At 50.3% G+C, this 17411-nt stretch overlaps 1 protein-coding gene across 2 annotated transcripts in view; it reads right to left on the bottom strand.

The window, feature by feature from the left end:
• Positions 1 to 17411, bottom strand: part of Eng (endoglin) — a 38135-nt gene extending 20724 nt beyond the window's left edge. Inside the window, exons 1-2 of one of the 2 annotated variants that reach the window (XM_063284324.1) lie at positions 16969 to 17411; positions 6611 to 6762 (exon numbers count right to left, since the gene is read on the bottom strand). In XM_063284324.1, the coding sequence (XP_063140394.1) occupies positions 6611 to 6762; positions 16969 to 17035 (219 nt within the window). In that variant the 5' untranslated portion in view covers positions 17036 to 17411. The remainder of the gene's footprint in view (positions 1 to 6610; positions 6763 to 16968) is intronic. The other variant, NM_001010968.3, reaches the window with a different exon arrangement.

Raw genomic sequence — 17411 nt, 5'->3', positions numbered from 1 at the left:
ACTCGACCTTTTGTCGTCCTCGTTTGCCTGTTTATTTTCAAGACAGGGTCTAACTATGTAGCTCTGTTTGTCCTGGAACTGACTATGGAGACCGGGCTGGTACTCAGAAATCCACCTACCTCTGCCTCCTGAGTGCTGGGATTAACGATGTGGGCCACTGTGCCAGCCTGGGCAAGAAACAACTCAAGGATATGTAACAAGTGTAAACTTCTATGCACCAAACACTGCAGCCTCCAATTGCATAAAACAAACACTCCAAGATACAAAGGCAAACCAGATCCTGATACAGTAACACCAGGAGACTTCAATCCTTTGCTCTCCTACTCAGCAAGCTTCCAAACTAAAAGCTATCAAAAAAGGGGTTGGGGATTTAGCTCAGTGGTAGAGCGCTTGCCTAGCAAGCACAAGGCCCTGGGTTCAGTTCTCAGCTTAAAAAAAAAAAAAAAAAGCTATCAAAAAACTCCAGAGCTGGGGTTGGGGATTTAGCTCAGTGGTAGAGCCCTGGGTTCGGTCCCCAGCTCCGAAAAAAAAAAAAAAAAAAAAAAAACAAAACTCCAGAGCTGGGGCTGGAGAGATGGCTCAGCGGTTAAGAGCACTGACTGCTCTTCCAGCGGTCCTGAGTTCAATTCCCAGCAACCACAAGGTGGCTCACAACCATCTGTAATGGGATCTGATGCCCTCTTCTGGTGTGTCTGAAGACAGTGACAGTGACAGTGTACTGTATAATAAATAAATCTTAAAAACAAAAAACAAAACAAACAAACAAACAAAAAAAAAACACCGGAGCTAAAAACACTATGGATGAACTGGACTGGACAGAACATGCCACCCAATGGGCAGGGAACATACACACATCTTCCATTTCTCAGAAATTTCTCCAAGACTGGTCTTAGGGCACAAGTCAAGACCCAACAAATGAGAGACAGAGACAGAGACATACAGACACACACACATAGACAGAGACAGTGTCCTATTTAACTGTGATGCACTAAACTTGAAGCCAACAAGAAGGGAAACTGCCGAAACAATTTCCTTGTAAGATAATTGTAAGAAGGGGATTTGCTTCTTCTTGTAAATGTGTTAGGTTTGCTCTGTTTTGTGAGGTTATTGGTATTTCTTTTCTTGCTTCTATATAAGGTTTAGAGCTTGCCGAGTTGCTGGGTTGAACATTTACGGTTTCTTTCCCAGATCAGGCTTCCTCCCTGTAAAGTATTCCACTGAGGACTCCCTGCAGAGCTGGCTACCTCTCACGACTTACCTTCGCTTATGTCTGTCACAGAATACCTTTATTTATCCGTCGGTTTTGGAAGATCATTTTGCGAGTATAGTATTCTTGATTCACAGCTGTTTACTTTCAGGACTTAAAAGAGTTCATTCCATTTTCTTCTGGCTTTATGGTCCCTTCCTCCCCCTCTTCTTTTCATCTATTACCTATCCGTCCATCCGTCCATCTGTCCATCTATCCAATAGATATGTGGCTCTCAGGGGGACTCAGTGCCCAAGCTGGGTGGGTGATGAGAGTCCCTGCCCAGCCACCTCACCCAGCTACCGAGATTCCTACCCTGCTCATCACCTGCAAGTCGTGGGACAAGGACACAAAGGCAGCTCCAGGCCCAGGACCCCTTGGTCTCCTCAGCCTGCTTCTGATAACAAAGTGAGGGTGCTCTTGTGTCCAGATGGGAGTAACCCAATCCAGAACCCTCTGGGCTGCCTCCTCCAGAGCCAGCTCTTCAGGTAGAGAAGAACTCACATCAGCCCAGCAAGGTCCTTTTTTTGGAGGCTATAAGAACCACTCCCCTGCAGCCTGCAGAATAGGCCCAGAGACAACAGAGCAAGACACTCAGGGGTTCTGGGTACCCTGAGCAGGCCCTATGGTATGAGGATTCAGGTACATTCCTCCAGCATTGCAGACTTCCCACTGTGGAGCAGAGACACCACTGGAAATGGGTGAGAGAGAGGCTGTTCATTGTGGTACTCCTTTCTGAAGGCCACCCTGCCTTCCCTCATGCTCACGGCCCCTCACGGCCCCTCACGCTCTCCCATGATAGCCAGATGGAGACCGGTGGAGGTCACCCTGGCTCACTGTCTGCCTCAGCAGCACTGTCTGCCCGCTCTGGCTAGGCGTGAGTCAGAGCCTGGCTGGCTCCTATCTTGAGGAAGGAGCTCCCTGAGTTTGCCCAAGGGGAGGGGGAGCAAATCAGCAGCCAACCAAGCTTGTCTGCCTGCGTCTGGGACAGCACAACAGTGTAGTCAGTCTGATGGGAATCGCTGAGGCACCAGGCCTGTTCCTGTCTTGAAGGTCAGGATATGACCCTAGGCCCCTCCCGGAATCCAGGCTCCGGCCTGTCCTTTGGGGACCCAGTGAGATAACCCCTGCCCAGCAGCCCCTGGTTTTTCTACAGACTTCCTCAACACATACACACACACACACACACACACACACACACACACACACACACACACACAGAGAGACAGAGACAGAGAGACAGAGAGAGAGAGACAGAGAGAAAGCAGACAGAGAGAAAGCAGACAGAGACATAGAGACATAGAGACAGAGACAGACACACACCTCAAATACCACTTTCCTGGGGTTCTTGGCTGGCACCACGCATCTACCGCCCACACACAGGAAGTCTGGGGGTTCTAAAGCCATGTGAGGATGGACGGGAAAGCCACCTTTCTGTGCCAGGGACTGACAAAGTAGGCCAAAGGTCAGGAAAGGCAGTGCCATCCCCACTAGGCCTGTTTGCCCATGCTTGTGGCTTTTAGGCCTTTGCACATGCCATGCTACCTTGAACTTAAAAACAATTATGTCTATGCGGGTGCTCATGGAGGTCAGAAGAGGGTGCTGGGGGCCTCTGGAGCTGGGGTTACAGGCGGTTGTGAGCTTGGGTACGTGGGTTTTCTGAAAGGGCAACAAACTGTTCTTCACTGCTGAGCCACCACTCGAACCTGACCAGGAACTTCTAATGCTCCTGCATCTGCCTCTCAGGTGCTGAGCTCCTCCTTGATCAACACACGGCACCCAACCAACTGAGCTCCATGTGCTGCCCCCAAATCCCTTCCTCTCTGCAGTCAGTGAGTATCTCCCTGTCATCCACAGCCTGCTCATCCTCCCCAACATGGCTAACTCCATCACTCAGTCATATCGGTTCTTGGCCTGTGAGTGTCTGTACCCTGGACCACAACAATCACCCGGGTAGAGTTAGTGGCATGGACCTTGTTCTTGGAGACTATCAGGAAGGAAAGTAAGTGTGAGGCAGGTCCCAGGCTCCTTGGTGGTCACAGCACCAAGACTGAACAGGACCACAGACAGAAAAGCCAGGAACCTGAGCAGATCAACCTCTGTTAGCCTGCCTGAAAATGGATCTTCAGTCTGCCTCTTGTTCTCCATAGGGTTCGAACTAGCGTGAGGTTTAAAAAGTGATCTAGGCTGGAGAGATGGCTCAGTGGTTTAAGAGCACTGACTGCTTTTCCAGAAGTCCCGAGTTCAAATCCCAGCAACCACATGGTGGCTCACAACCATCTGTAATGGGATCCGATGCCCTCTTCTGGTGTGTCTGAAGACAGCGACGGTGTACTTATATATGAGTAATCTAAATGGAAGATGTATGGAAACTGGGTCATACCCAAGTATTTATAGATGAAAAATGGGGTCCAGGAAAAAAAAACAATAATGCCCTAACTTCCAGCTGCCACGCTAGAACTTTCCTTCTGGGCAGGTTCTGTGTTCTGTGTTTTGCCTGCCTTATCCCGGAGTCTCACAGTAACCTGAGAGGTAAGAATGATTATCATTGTCTCCATGTTTCCCGTGGGAAGACCAAGGTTCAAGCGGCTTTGCCAACAAATCGATGTGGCCTACAGATTAGCTGAAGTTCAAACGAGGACTGACTGGCTCCAGAATCTGCATTCTTTATTCTTGGTTTGGTTTTTTTTTTTTTTTTTTTTTTGAGCAAACCCTCACTATGTTGCCCAGGATGACCTAAAACTTGTAGTTTTACAAAGCTATCCTCCTGCCTCAGCCTCCTGAGTAATTAGGGTTTCAGATTCATACTGCAATCCCTGACTAAAAGCTCAGTTGGGAGGTGAGGTGGCAGCAGCTCTTTGATTCCAGTGCTTGGGAGGCAGAGGAAGGTGGATCTCTGTGAGTCTCAGGACAGCCAAGGCTATACAGAGAAACCCTGTCTCAAAAACACCAAAAAATGAAAATTAAAAAATAAAAATAGGGGGTTGGGGATTGAGCTCAGTGGTAGAGCGCTTGCCTAGCAAAAGCAAGGTCCTGGGTTCGGTCCCCAGCTCCGAAAAAAAAAAAGAAAAGAAAAAAAAATAGGAGGCTGAAGAGATGGCTCAGCAGTTAAGAACCCCGACTGCTCTTCCAGAGGTCCTGAGTTCAATTCCCAGCAACCACATGGTGGCTCACAACCATCTGTAAAGAGATCTGATACCCTCTTCTGGTGTGTCTGAAGACAGCTACAGTGTACTTATATATAATAAATGAATAAATCTTAAAAAAAATAAGTCACATGACCTGTAGAGTTCTCTGGAAGAGGCAGAGGGCTACAGGGAAATCCTGTTGTCACAAGCGCTGGAATCCTTGGACTATGCCAAGTTACCATGGCACCCCACCCAACGCAGTCCTAAAAAAATCCTTCAGTGGTCATCACTGCTCATAGATAAAAACCAAGTTCCTAATAACCGCCGTCCCCCCAGTTCTGCTCCTAGGTGAACCTCAAGGTCCTGTCAGAATCTGAGGGGTCGGCTCCCTCCCCTCTCCTTATACCCTCTCCCTGCTGGGCCCTCTGCCTACCACACTTGGAGTCCCAGTTCCTCTGTGTTGCCACCTCCTCCAGGAAGCCCTGCCTAAGCATTTAGTCGCTGAAGTACCCTGCCTCGGCCCCTGCCAGTACACCAGCTTCCTGTGCCCTGGCTGGAGCTGTCTACACACCTGCGTCCCAGAGACCTGGCTATGTCACAGGGCCGTCCCCTGCCTGGCTCCGCTGTCAGGAGACCCCAGTCACTCAGAAGAGGTGCAAGGCCCTAAATCTCCAAACAGACACAACGAACTTACAGAAAGACTTATTTTTCCGTACCCTTACCGACTTGGAAAACAACCGCAGTGCCTATGAAACCCACGTAAAATGAATTTGGTGCTATCTGTACCTTGGGGATTATCAAGGCCCACAGTCCTTGTGGTAGGCAGGGCCCCTGATATTGGTGGTCTGGGCACCTTCTTATCACTACGCAAACTGTAAAGCAGCCCAACAGTTTTAGGGGCAGGGTGGCCACAAGTTCATCCCGTGCTCCTAATTCACTCTGTGGCCTTAGTTCACATCAGCTAGGTGTGGGCTGCAGCCCAGGGGGGGACAATAAACCTGAACTTGGCTCTGGGGTCCCTCTGGCTCTCAGTTCATGTGTTATTTCTCAAGGCTGGACTCAGTTTTCTCCTCTAAGAAATGAGGATAACAATGAACCCCAATGAGCCCCACCTCCCGTGTCTTTACTCATGGCTAGGTGTGTAGATCAGTAGGTAGAATGTTGACCTAGCAGGCGTGAGACCCTGACCCTGAAGCTCAGGGTCATGTAAGTCAGATGTGGTACATCTTTGGGTTGGAGAGAGGAGGACCTTTAGCTACAGGGCAAAATCGAGGCCAGCCTGGGCTACATGAACCCTAATTCAAAAAACAGCTAATCACACAAACATAGCTGGCTCCTAGGTGACGGTAGGCTACAGCCTGACACCTAGCATGCAGGTAGCATCTGACAGACGGGCTATCACTGTTCATAAGAGACACATCTAGACAAGCTAGAAGCAGACTGTTAGAGAGCAGACTGGAGGCTGGCTTGCTGGGTTTGGATCTCAGAGGATGACTGGTGGAGTCCCAGACGTTTGAGGCGAAGGAGACTGGAACTCAGGCCTTTCTCCAAAGCCCAGCTTAGAGTGGAGTTGTAGCCTCTGCGTGTCCCGTCACTAGCTGCATCTGGGCACAAGCTCCCCTATTTCACACAGGCATTTACCTAGCTCTCTTCTAGCTAGGTCCTTTTTGGCCAGGCGTGGTGGCGCATACCTTTAATCCCAGCACTCTGGAGGCAGAAGCAAGTGGATCTCTGTGAGTTCAAGAACAGCCTGGTCCACAGAGTGACTTTCAAGACAGCCACAGTTACATAGAGAAACCCTCCCACGAAAAACAAAAAGTGTGTGTGTGTGTGTGTGTGTGTGTGTGTGTGCGCGTGTGCGCGCACAAGCATGCATGTGTACACTCACATGTATTAGAAGTCAGAGAACAACTTGAGGAAGTTGTTCTTTACTTCTCTTATGTAGGTATAGGGAATTGAACTCAGGTCACCATATATGGTAGTAAGTACCCTTGCCAGGTGAGCCACAAGCTCCCTCACCCACGAGCCACTTCGCCGGCCCTCCAGCTGGCTCTTGTGATGCTCTCCAGACAGTCATCCCTTCTACCAAAAGGCCATGTTGTATGTGCCCCCCCCTCCCTGAAGACCTGTCCTATCAGTCTCATGGCTGAGGCTCCAGTAAAGCCACAAAAAGGCAGGCTTCACCCCACTCCTCTGATTCTTATGGGATCCCACCAAACCTGCCTGAGGTACTCACTCTGGAAAGATTCAGGAAGAGAACGTGGACTTCATGCGCAGCGTTGGCAACCTGAGCTACACAGCCCTCAGAGACCTGGCTGGTGGTGTATGTCACCTCACCCCTTGTGGAGTCCACACGCTGTAGATCACAACCGACTCTTTCTGCAAGACCTGTCGGGAAGGCACAGTGGAAAAGCAGGTTAGGTCAGAAGAGGATGGGGCAGGAATGTTTGTCTACCGTGGGCAAGGTGGTCCCCATCACGAGGACGAAAAAGTACAAATTATATTCTTATTCTCTTTAAAAATTGTTGTTGTTGTTATTCGTAGAAAGAGTTTGTGATAGCCCGGGCTGGCTTCAAGTTTGTTTTGTAGCCAGCGAGGGTCTTGACCCTCTGATCTTCCAGTACTGGGTAGGAGCTTAGAGCTCAAGGCGTCATGACATCTTCATAGCACCCCTACATGGTAGATATCATTCCATGCTTCCTACAGATGGGGAAACTGAGGCTCAGCCAGAGAAAGTCTCTCCTGGGGTCATAGTGTTACTGGGTATAATGTTGGAAGGTAAGAATCAGGATACTAATAAGTGAATTTCAGGTAAATGTGAATTATTTTTAAGGTATAATTTTTAATATATAATTATATACTTATACTACAAAAACAGTTTACCTGAAATTAAATTTTAACTATTTTTTTCAGAGTTATTGCTTGGTTTTTGTTCTTTTTTTGAGACAAGGTCTCACCGTGTAGTCCCAGCTGACCTAGAACTCATTCTTGTAGACCAGGCTGGCCTCAAACTCACAGAGATGGCCTGTCTCTGGCTCCCCAGCGCTGGGATTAAAGGCAGGTGCCACTGTGCCCAGCTGTCTACTAGTGGCAAGGTGACCCAAGGGGCAGGACCCATGGTGGACCCCAAGCCTTACGGCCAGTTCAATCCAAAGGAAGATGTGTGTGTGTGGGGTGAGGGTTGAGGGAGAAAACAGTTTTCTCTCTTCAGCCCTCAAGGTGTCCATCCCTATGAGGCTGTCTCCGAGGAAGGAATTTCCTGCCTCAGGGGGAGCAGCCCAGGTTGAAGGCGGTGATGTAGAGCAGGCCTCACAGCCTGCAGCAGGGCGGCCCGGAAACACGGGTCCCAGGGGAGAGGAATGGAATTTCACCCTGACCCAGCAAAGGAGGAAGAGGAAATGAGGCCCCTACACCTCGTCCTAAGGAATGTGCTGAGGGGAAGGGGGGCTGTGGAGGAGGGACAGAAAAGGGAGGCTGTTTGGAAGTTTATGTCTCCATCTTGTCGTGTTCACTTCCTGTTTTCTTGGAGATCAAAGACGGGCGAGGAGGGCCAGGCTTCATGTCCAGCTGACGCCAGTGCTGAGGATGGGGGGCAGGCCGGCTCTTCCTGAACCCCAGGCGCCTGTGGCCCGTCCAGCCTTCTCCCCCACCTTTGTATCTGACTTGTTGGACCCAAGGCCATTGAGGTCAGAGAAGGAGATAAGATGGCCGCCTCACGCCCTGCCAACACCCTCCCTCGGACACTTCTATGTTGGGAGGAGAATAGGAGCCGGCATCAGCTGCTGCTGTCAGAGCCAGACCTTAGCAGCCATTACTCTAGCCCCATCAGCAACGTGCTAGAGACATCTGTGTGCTTGGGCAATATGGTATTTTGGTTCAAAGCAAGTTCCCGGGAGCCAGGCCCAGCATCCAATTCTGACTAGCTGTGTAGTTTGGGGCTTTAGTTTCCTGGTCTCCACAACGGTAATAAGAAGAGAAGGCACACGGCCCTGCAGGTTGTTGGGAACCCTTGTGAGTCAGGGCATGTGGTGGTTTTCTGTAGTTTTTCTCGCCTGCATTTAAGGGCTGAGGTGAAGCTGAGGACAGGGCAGATCCTGAGGTTTCCCCTCACCCCCAAAAGACTGAAGGGTTGGTAACCCTCTCTTGTAGTCAGTTTCCCTTCTGATCCATCCCTGCTCCCGCCCAGAAGGAGAGGGTGCAGCCTCAAGAGACAAGACACTTAGGTCACGGTCATACACGAATATGGCTGCCCTCTGGGTCTCCAGCTGCTCTCCCCACATGACCCACCATCTGGCCTACAGATCTTTGGACTTTCCCTGCCCCCCTCCCCAGACTTCCAGGAACCCCAGTTCCTCTGGCATTGCCGGGCTGCCTGGGGCCGCCTCCTCCATGCCGTCAGCCAGCGCCAGCAGGAGAGGCCACAGGCCTGGCCATTATGTAATGATCAGATAACAGGCCAGGCTGGGAGATCAGATAAGAGGCCCATTTATTTTGGGGCCTTTTCGAATACTGGTTGCCCCCACCCCACAGACGAGAATGGGGAGACAGGAGGGACTGTGACGCCTGAGCCTGTCTCCAGCAGCCCAAGGCGGGCCCAGGCTAGCTGAAAACAATCCCCTGGCACCAAGGGAACTGTCGGGGCCTCCCGGGAACTGTTGGAGGAGGCGCCGCCACTGGGGGCCTAGAAGTCACCCTTGGAGAACTGGGTGACCCTGACCTCCTGAGGAAGAGTCTGAACCATCCTCCCACCCCTCCTCCTCCTCCTCCTCCTTCACCTACAAGCACAGGCCTTACACAGCTAGCCCCCATTCCACCCCCAAATAGCTCCTAGGTGTCCTCAAACCAAGTTTGCTCTGGGACCCGAAGGTCTTGGTCATAAAGGCCTCACACTCCTTCTTGGTAGGCACGGTAACCACACAGAAGGTCCCATCATGCTCCCTGTTTGGAAGCTTTGTACGAATAAGTTCCTTGGATCCTAACAGCAGCCCTTGGAGGGGAGTGGGTGGTTCTTATACCCATTTCCCAGGTAGTTAGAGAGGCTAAAGAATTTCCCTAGGAGATCCAGATACTCAGCAACAGGCCCTGGCCTTGAACTCTGAGGATCTAGTTCTAGCCTCGAGGCATGTGCTTTGTGTGTGAGGCAGTTCTGATGCTCGACTACTTGGTTCTTGTGGGAGCTAAGAGCATCTGTGACCCCGGGAAGGGTTCTTCAGTCACCTCACCACACACTCAGGCACCCTCTACTCTTCTCAGAGTCCAACCACAACCTCAGAGATGTCCCATCTCCCAGCCAGGCCACCAGTGAGCCACAGCTCCCCTCTTGTATATCTTTCCCAGAGTTTCCCAACAACCATAGAGTCAAATTCACAAGCTTCGGTCTAAGGGTCTAAGGTGAGGTCAAAGGATGGCAAGGTTGACAAATTCCATAAATTCCAATCTTAAATGTGCCGCCCGCCAGACGCCTTTTCACCTTTTCGTGCCTTTTCCTAATTATGATCACACTGGGGAGGTGAAAATCCCTCAGAGAGTTGGTCACATGCACAGCGCTGACAATGGAGATGGCTCAGGAGCTGTGGCCACGTTGTCCTTCCAATCAGAGGTGAACATTTCTTCCAGAAGCACCTTGCCTGCCATTGCCCCTTCTCAAGCCAACAGCCATCCTCTAAGACGTATTTTTTTAGTTTTATGTGTATAAATGTGTACCTGCGTGTGTGTGTGTGTGTGTGTGTGTGTGTGTGTGTGTGTGTGCGCGCGCGCGCACATGTGCATGCCATGCTCAGGCAGCGCCCTACAGAGGGGAGAAAAGGGTATCAAAACCCCTGGAATTGGAGCTGTGGACAGTTATAAGCTGCCCTGTGGGTGCTGGGAAACCAAATCTGGGTCCTCCCCAGGAAGGACAAGTGCCAGCCAGCTCCTGTGGAGTCATCTGTCTAGACCCCAGTGACCATGCTTTATTGACTGACCGCCTGACTAACTTGTCTCAACTGTGAAAACTACTGTTGGCCTCTTCTTGGGTCAGGTGCCTCCTAGCCTCATGCTGTAGGTGGCAGCACCCGGCTTTCATCCCAGCACCTGGGAGGCCAAGGCAGGCAGCAGGGTCTCTATGAGTTCGAGACCAGCCTGGCCTACAGAGTGAGTTCCTGGACAGTCAGGGCTGCACAGAGAAACCCTGTCTCAAAAAAAGAAAAAGCAAACCCCAAATCAACAACAACAGAAAACCAAAAGGAGAGAGAGATACCCTTCCTTTCGTGTGTCAGGACCTGGTGTCTTAGAGCCACGTGGACTCGGAACATTCCACTGTCTTTGTTTCGATGGTTTTCGTGGTTTTGCGCCTCATTTGTGTGTGGGTAAGTGTGTGAGGGTACACACGTGTGCTTGTGCATGTGTCCAACTTGAACCCAGGTTCCTCAGCACCATCCCCCTTATTGATTGAGATAAGGTCTTTCACTGGACTGGAGCTCACTGGATAGGCTCGGTTGACTACACAGCTATATTATTATTATTATTATTATTATTATTATTATTATTATTATTATTATATAAGTTCTGGGCACTGAAAGCACTCAATGTTTGCATAGCAAATGCTTTACTAGCTGAACAATCCCCCCAGCACTGCTTTTTAAAATTTTATGTCTGGTTCTTTGCCAGAGTAGTAGAGCACACCTTCAATCCTAGCACTCAGGCAGGTGCATCACTGACTTTAAGACCAGCCTGGTCTCCAGAGTGAGTTTTAGGACAGCCATGGCTACACAGAGAAACCCCGTCTCAAAACAAACAAACAAACAAACAAACAAATACAAGACAGGGTCTCACTCTGCGACTCGGACTGACCACATTGACCTCATAATCAGTCTCACAGATACCCCATCTGCCGCCTCCTTGTCCTGAGTGATGGCATTAGAGGTGTGTGCCACCCCACCTGGCCTGTGATCGTGTTGGTTTTTCACATGGATTTATTTTTCTCTGTATGACTCTTTTATATGTATGTGTATGCATGCATGTATATATTTCTTGTGTATATATGTGTATGTCTGTATATATATGTGTGTATGTATATGCACCATATACATGCCCAGTGCTCTCAGAGGTCAGAAGAGGGAGTCAGATCCCCTGGAACTGGAGTTACAGAGAATTATGACGCACCATGCAGATTCTGGGAACAGAGTCTGGGTCCTCTGCAAAAATAAGTGTTTTTGTTTGTTTGTTTGTTTGTTTTTTGGTTCTTTTTTTCAGAGCTGGGGACCGAACCCAGGGCTTTGCGCTTCCTAGGCAAGCGCTCTACCACTGAGCTAAATCCCCAACCCCAAAATAAGTGTTCTTAATCACTTAGCCATCTCTCCGATATCTGGTTTTCTCGTTTTAAGATTCATTTAATGTGTGTGTGTGTGTGTGTGTGTGTGTGTGTCTGTCTGTCTGTCTGTCTGTCTGTCTGTGTCTGTGTATGTATGTGTATGTCTCTGTGTGTGTGTCTGTGTTTGTGTCTGTGTGTATCTGTGTGTCTGTGTGTATGTGTGTGTGTATGTGTGTATGTGTGTGTGTCTGCGTGTGTGTGTCTGCGTGTGTCTGTGTGTATGTGTATGTCTGTGTGTGTGTCTGTGTGTGTATGTGTGTGTCTGTGTGTATGTGTGTGTGTCTGTGTCTGTGTGTATATGTGTGTGTGTCTGTGTGTCTGTGTGTGTGTCTGTGTGTATGTCTGTGTGTGTGTGTGTGTGTGTGTCTGTGTGTGTCTGTACAAGTGCCTGCACTGGCTCCCCTAGAGCTAGAGTTAAAGGCAACTGTGAGCTATGTGATATGGATTCTGGGTACCCAACCCATGTCCTCCAAATGCTTTTAACCCCTGAGCCAGCTCTCCAGGGCTGGGCTGTTTTATGAGACAAGATTTCTAAGGCCCAGGCTGCCCCGAAATTGACTATTGATCTGGAGCATATGTAGAATTCTTGACTCTCTTGTCTCAGTTTCCCAGGTGCACCCACACTTGGCTGCACTTGTTCAGCTTCTTCTAAGTGTCTGCACTCCCAGAGTAACCTCTGGGACACATGGGCACACAGGTTTGCCGTGTCCCTGTCATTGGGCTGGGCTGGGGTAGGCCAGAACACAATTTGTACAGTAAATTTTAAGGCTTATCTGAACTTGCTGTCAAATCCTCCTACTGCTCTGGGACTCAGTTTCCCTCTGAGAGATGTCCTGAGGTCCTATCTAGGATAAAGGTGAGAAGGCAGGACACTAACAGTAGAGTGGCATCCCAGGTCCCATCTAAGAGGAAAGGCCATTGCGAGGCTGGGACAGCGGCCTAAGTCTCTGAAACGAGGGGACCAAACTGCAGGAAGATGCTTGTCCCTCCCCTTGGTAGCTCATGGAAATGGCCAGTCCAAGGTTCAGGGCCTTGGCTATCTACTCTAATTTGTGTTACTTAGCAATTTCTCTTATCTCCTAGACTCTAGCCTCCTCATCTACAGCAGAGGGGTAACAGCCTAGACCAGTGCTGGTATACAACATGTGCCTCGTAAATGTCAGCTGGCATACCCATCACTCCACTCATGCGCCAGCGTTAAATCCAATTTACTCTGGAATGAGCACTCCCCCTCGGCTTGCAGGACTGCTGCCCCGAAGCCTGGTCTGGTGACAGAGGTAGAACCCAGAACTGGGTCCCCAGCTTTCTAAGTCTCCCGTGCCTAGCCACCAAAGGACCCAGACAGGAGGCTGGGTTAGGAGCAGACAGCCTGGGGTGGAAATCAGGGCCTGTCGCTGAGATCTGCCTGAAGACCCCAGGGCACATGGAGTGGGTCTGTCCTCCAAGGTCCCGGCACTGTGACATAGAGCAAGTCCTCTGTCCCTCTGTCTCTCTGGCTGAGGTGAGAATCTTTTTTTCTTCTACTATTTAAGATTTATTTTTATTATTCGTGTGTATGTGCGCATGCCTACGCAAGTTTATTTGTACTACATGGATGTGTGCCTGCGGCTGTGGTGGCCAGGGGGCATGGGAGTCCCTGGGAACTGGAATTACAGGTGGTTTTAATGTGAATGAATTGGACACAGGTGTGGCAGGAGAAATGTCCCCATAGTGGTCATGGGGAGTGGTCATGTCCCCATAGGTCCCAGGGAGCCACTGTCCTGACTAGCGCAGTTCTTGGCTCATCCTCCCTTTTCCTTCTGGAGTGTGGCCTCAGAACCCTAATTCAACCTCTGCCCTTTGCCTCCAGCTCCTTTTGCACCGAGTCCAAGATTCCCACCTAGCAGTAAGGAGGCTTCAGGTCATGTTCTGCCCCAGCCGCAGGCAAATGACCACCTGCGGTTTGGAAACACCGCTCAGCAAGAGATGACTAATCCCAGTCACCAAACTCACGCCACAAGGACCAGAAGCTTCCAAGTGACATAGGTGAAACTCGGGGACTGGTGCATGCACCAGACTGGAACAAAAGGGAGACCAGTTAAATATTCAACAGCAAGGGACTCGCTGTTCAAATGACGGGACAAGATATTCCAGAGCCACAGACAGACCATGACAGAGTCCAAATGATGACATGAAAATAATACAGCACTTCAGAGGGGCCCACAGGACGATTATGTGTTCACCTGCAGGACCAGAACACCTTGCAAGGCCAAGGAGGTGGCTTACAGATGCCAACAGAGCTGGGAGTGTTTGTCTGTAGTACTGAGGATTGAACATGAAATATTCTAGAAAAATACTCTGCCACTGATATGCCAGCCTCAATTGAAAGGAGTGTTTGTGTGGTGTGGGGTGTGTGTGTGTGTGTGTGTGTGTGTGTGTGTGTGTGTGTGTGTGTCTCCACCATAGCGCACAAAAGTCAGAGGACAACATAAGGCTTTCTCTTCCCATCACGTAGATTCTAGGGGATCAAACTCAAGTCGTTAGCCTTGGCCACAGGTCTTTATTTACTAAGCTGTTTTGTTGACCCATGGACCTGAGACTTTTAAAACCACTTACCCCCTCTCTTATTTTCTCCCCCACTCCATTCCCTTGCTCTCTCCTCTTTTTCTCTCGAGACAGGGCTTCCTCTAGTCCAGTCTGGCCTTGAGCTTGACTTGAGCTCAACTTTCTGATCCTGCCTCTACCTCCTGAGTGCTGGTGTCACAGGTGTGTCCGCCATGCCTCCGTCCCTCCATCCCCTCCCCCCTTCTCTTCAGCGCCTCAAGCCTGTAAGCGCTTTGCCACACAGCTACATCCCAGCACCCCTCCCTTATCCATCTGTTTTCTTTGGGGAACAAATACATGTTTTTTAAAGGAATTCCTGGGCCATAGAGTTGACTCAGTGGTTAAGAGCACTTGCTCTTCCAGAGGGCCTGGGTTCGATTCCTGGCACTAACCTGGAGGCTCACAACTGTCTGTACCTCCCTGGGCACACAGACATACATGCAGGCAAAACAAACACGTAGGTAAACTAATAAAACGGACCCACTTCTTCAATTTCTCTAGAGTCTAGAGAAAACCACACACTGGAGAACAGTCACACTGAGCGCAGATCCTTCCAGAATTTTCTCTGCGCAAACTGTATCATTGCTGCTTTATTAGTAGAAACGGAGCACTGGGTAAGGTCCTTGTGGTGGGGTGTGTCCTATGCACCTGAGTGTCATGATCCACTGGTTTTGTGGTAGCTGCTGGATGGCATTCTGTGACATGACTTCTTCAGTGAGACCCCTGCCCCCTGCTGATGGACATTTGGGTAGAATCTGGTTGCTGGGTTTATTAAGGTACCTGTGGGCCCTACATCCTTACAGCAAGGTTGACGAGTAACTCTTTAGGGCTGATTTTTTTTTTTTTTAAGATAGAATCTTACTATGTAGTCCAGGCTGGCCTTGAACTCACCACATACTCTTAGCTGACCCAGGACTTGTGTGGATAGTACAGCCTCAGCCTCCCAAGTGCTCAGATTAAAGCTGTGTACCACCACACCCAGCTTAGGGCTGGCTTTGAAGTTGAGTTGTGAGGGCAAAGTGTTACACAGAAGTTACAGATTTAGGAAATTCTGCTGCATTGTGTCCCGGGAGACCGGGCCTGTGTTTTGTGCCCTCCATCCCGACCCCATGCACTGAGAAGTTAAATTCTATGCCCTGGCCAGCCAGAACTATATGGCGAGACCTGGTCTCAAGAAAGAAAATAAATTATGTATGTATACATGTATGTATGCATGTACACACACATATACATATCTACACATGCACATATATGCATCTGCAGATGGAAATGTGTGTAATTTTTTTAAATTCAGGACCTTACATATGTCAGGAAGAGCTCTACCATGGAGCTACATGCCCGCTAATAACAACCAGAATTCATATTTCCTATTTGTTTTATCCATTTTACCATCATCTACAGCCTTGAGGGCACCTGTGTCTTGTGGCTCTGTAGCAGCGAGAGGAAATCGCTGTGTGCCACTGAACTCTGATTTCCAAATGAGAACTGAGGGTTAGTGACCTGAAGTCAGCTCTGAGGAATGATTACCACCATAATCCACTGGTTAGTAATCTCGACAGTTACCTAGACACTGACACCCCACCTCCCATTCTACAAGTCAGGTCCCCCCAAGCCTGGAATCCTGCCCCAGGCTGCGGTCAGCCTCTGTTCGAGTAGCCTTCGTTTTCTCTTCTGGGAAATGGGCTCATTGTCTCAGCCATCTTGCAGAGTCACGAGTGGTCGGAATAAGGGTTCTGGGAGGGCCACAGGCCTTGAGTCAAATCCCTGCTAAGTCACTCGGTGCCTCTGAGACTCAACTTCCGGTTAACTGGTGATGACAGATTTCCCATCAATTGTGGACTTTGGGTGCCGGGATGGCCCCATCATTTCCCACACTCTTTCCTCCCGGCAGTCTATCCCAACCCTGGAACACGCCCCTGAATCTGCAGACAGGGAGGCGGGTATTCTCAGCGAAGGTGGCTGGGGAGCAGTCCCCAGTGAGACCCATCATGAGTGGGACTGGGGTCCAGGCTCCTCACCGACAGAGCCTCTAACGGAGCCTGAGCCCTCTCAGAAAGGCAGACAGAGGCAGGCCAGAGCTGTGGCCTTTGGGAGTTCCATGGGGCTCCAGGAGCGGGCAAAGCCCAGGGGTGGTGGGAGAATGTGAATAAAACAGAAACTCTTCTGACAAATGACCTCACCACCAATCTTCGCTATAAGCATCCTCTCTGGCTTGGAGGCCTCAAGGCCATCCCCCAAGATCAGACTAGGAAACAAGGAAGTCAAAGTTGGACCCAGAGCCTAAATTTACTGTCCTGCATCCTTCTTCCTAAACTTCCTCAAATGGGAAACTCAAGGCTCAGAGGGAATACAGTCAGTGATGCACGGCATTCTAGCTCCTGGCCTTCTTGACAGCTGAACAGAGCAGGAAGGGTAACAGGAAGGTGCCAGGGCTAACATAAATACCTTATTCCACTTCTCCCCAGACTTTGAATGTTCGACTTCGGCATCCCGTGAAACCTTTTACTCCCACTGAACTGAAATAGTTGGTGATCCCATTCCTACCGCCCAATACACGGGGGGTGGCTTCATCAGCTCTGAGCTCAGAACTCGGGGATAAGACCTGGAACACCCAGGGTCTAGCCTGGGCTTGTCCCCACCCAGGGGCGCTGGACACTTACTTGTGGGCACGAAGCTATAGATGACCAACAGCAGGGTAATGACCAGAGGGAGCATGCTACGGTCCATGCTGTCCACCCGGGAGTCTGTGCGCTGGGCCTTATCCGGTGTCCAGAGGCAGGGCTGCTGGTGGGCGCCGGGGCCTGCGTGGGTTCGCACGGGGATCCGAAGGGAGCAGGCAGCCGGAGCGACCACGTCCCTGCTCCAGCCTTCTGAGGTGGCGGCGGAGAAGTCAGGAGAAGTGGGCTGGAGACTCAAAGCAGGGCAGGGGTCTCTAGCTGACTGGATGGTGAGAAAGAGACACTGGGCTCTTTGGGACGGCAGCGGACGACGGTCCTGGCCTGGGGACGGGACACAGATGAAGGCAGGGGTCTGACTGTCAGGGCAGGGAGCTCAGCTCATCCAGCCCGGCCCAGAGAGGCAGGAAATGCGCTTCCTTAGAGAA

The sequence above is a fragment of the Rattus norvegicus genome, chromosome 3, assembly GCF_036323735.1.
Source record: "Rattus norvegicus strain BN/NHsdMcwi chromosome 3, GRCr8, whole genome shotgun sequence".
Classification (NCBI taxonomy): domain Eukaryota; kingdom Metazoa; phylum Chordata; class Mammalia; order Rodentia; family Muridae; genus Rattus; species Rattus norvegicus.
Note: the sequence above shows the minus strand (reverse complement) of the source record. Positions and strands in the feature narration are given on the sequence as shown.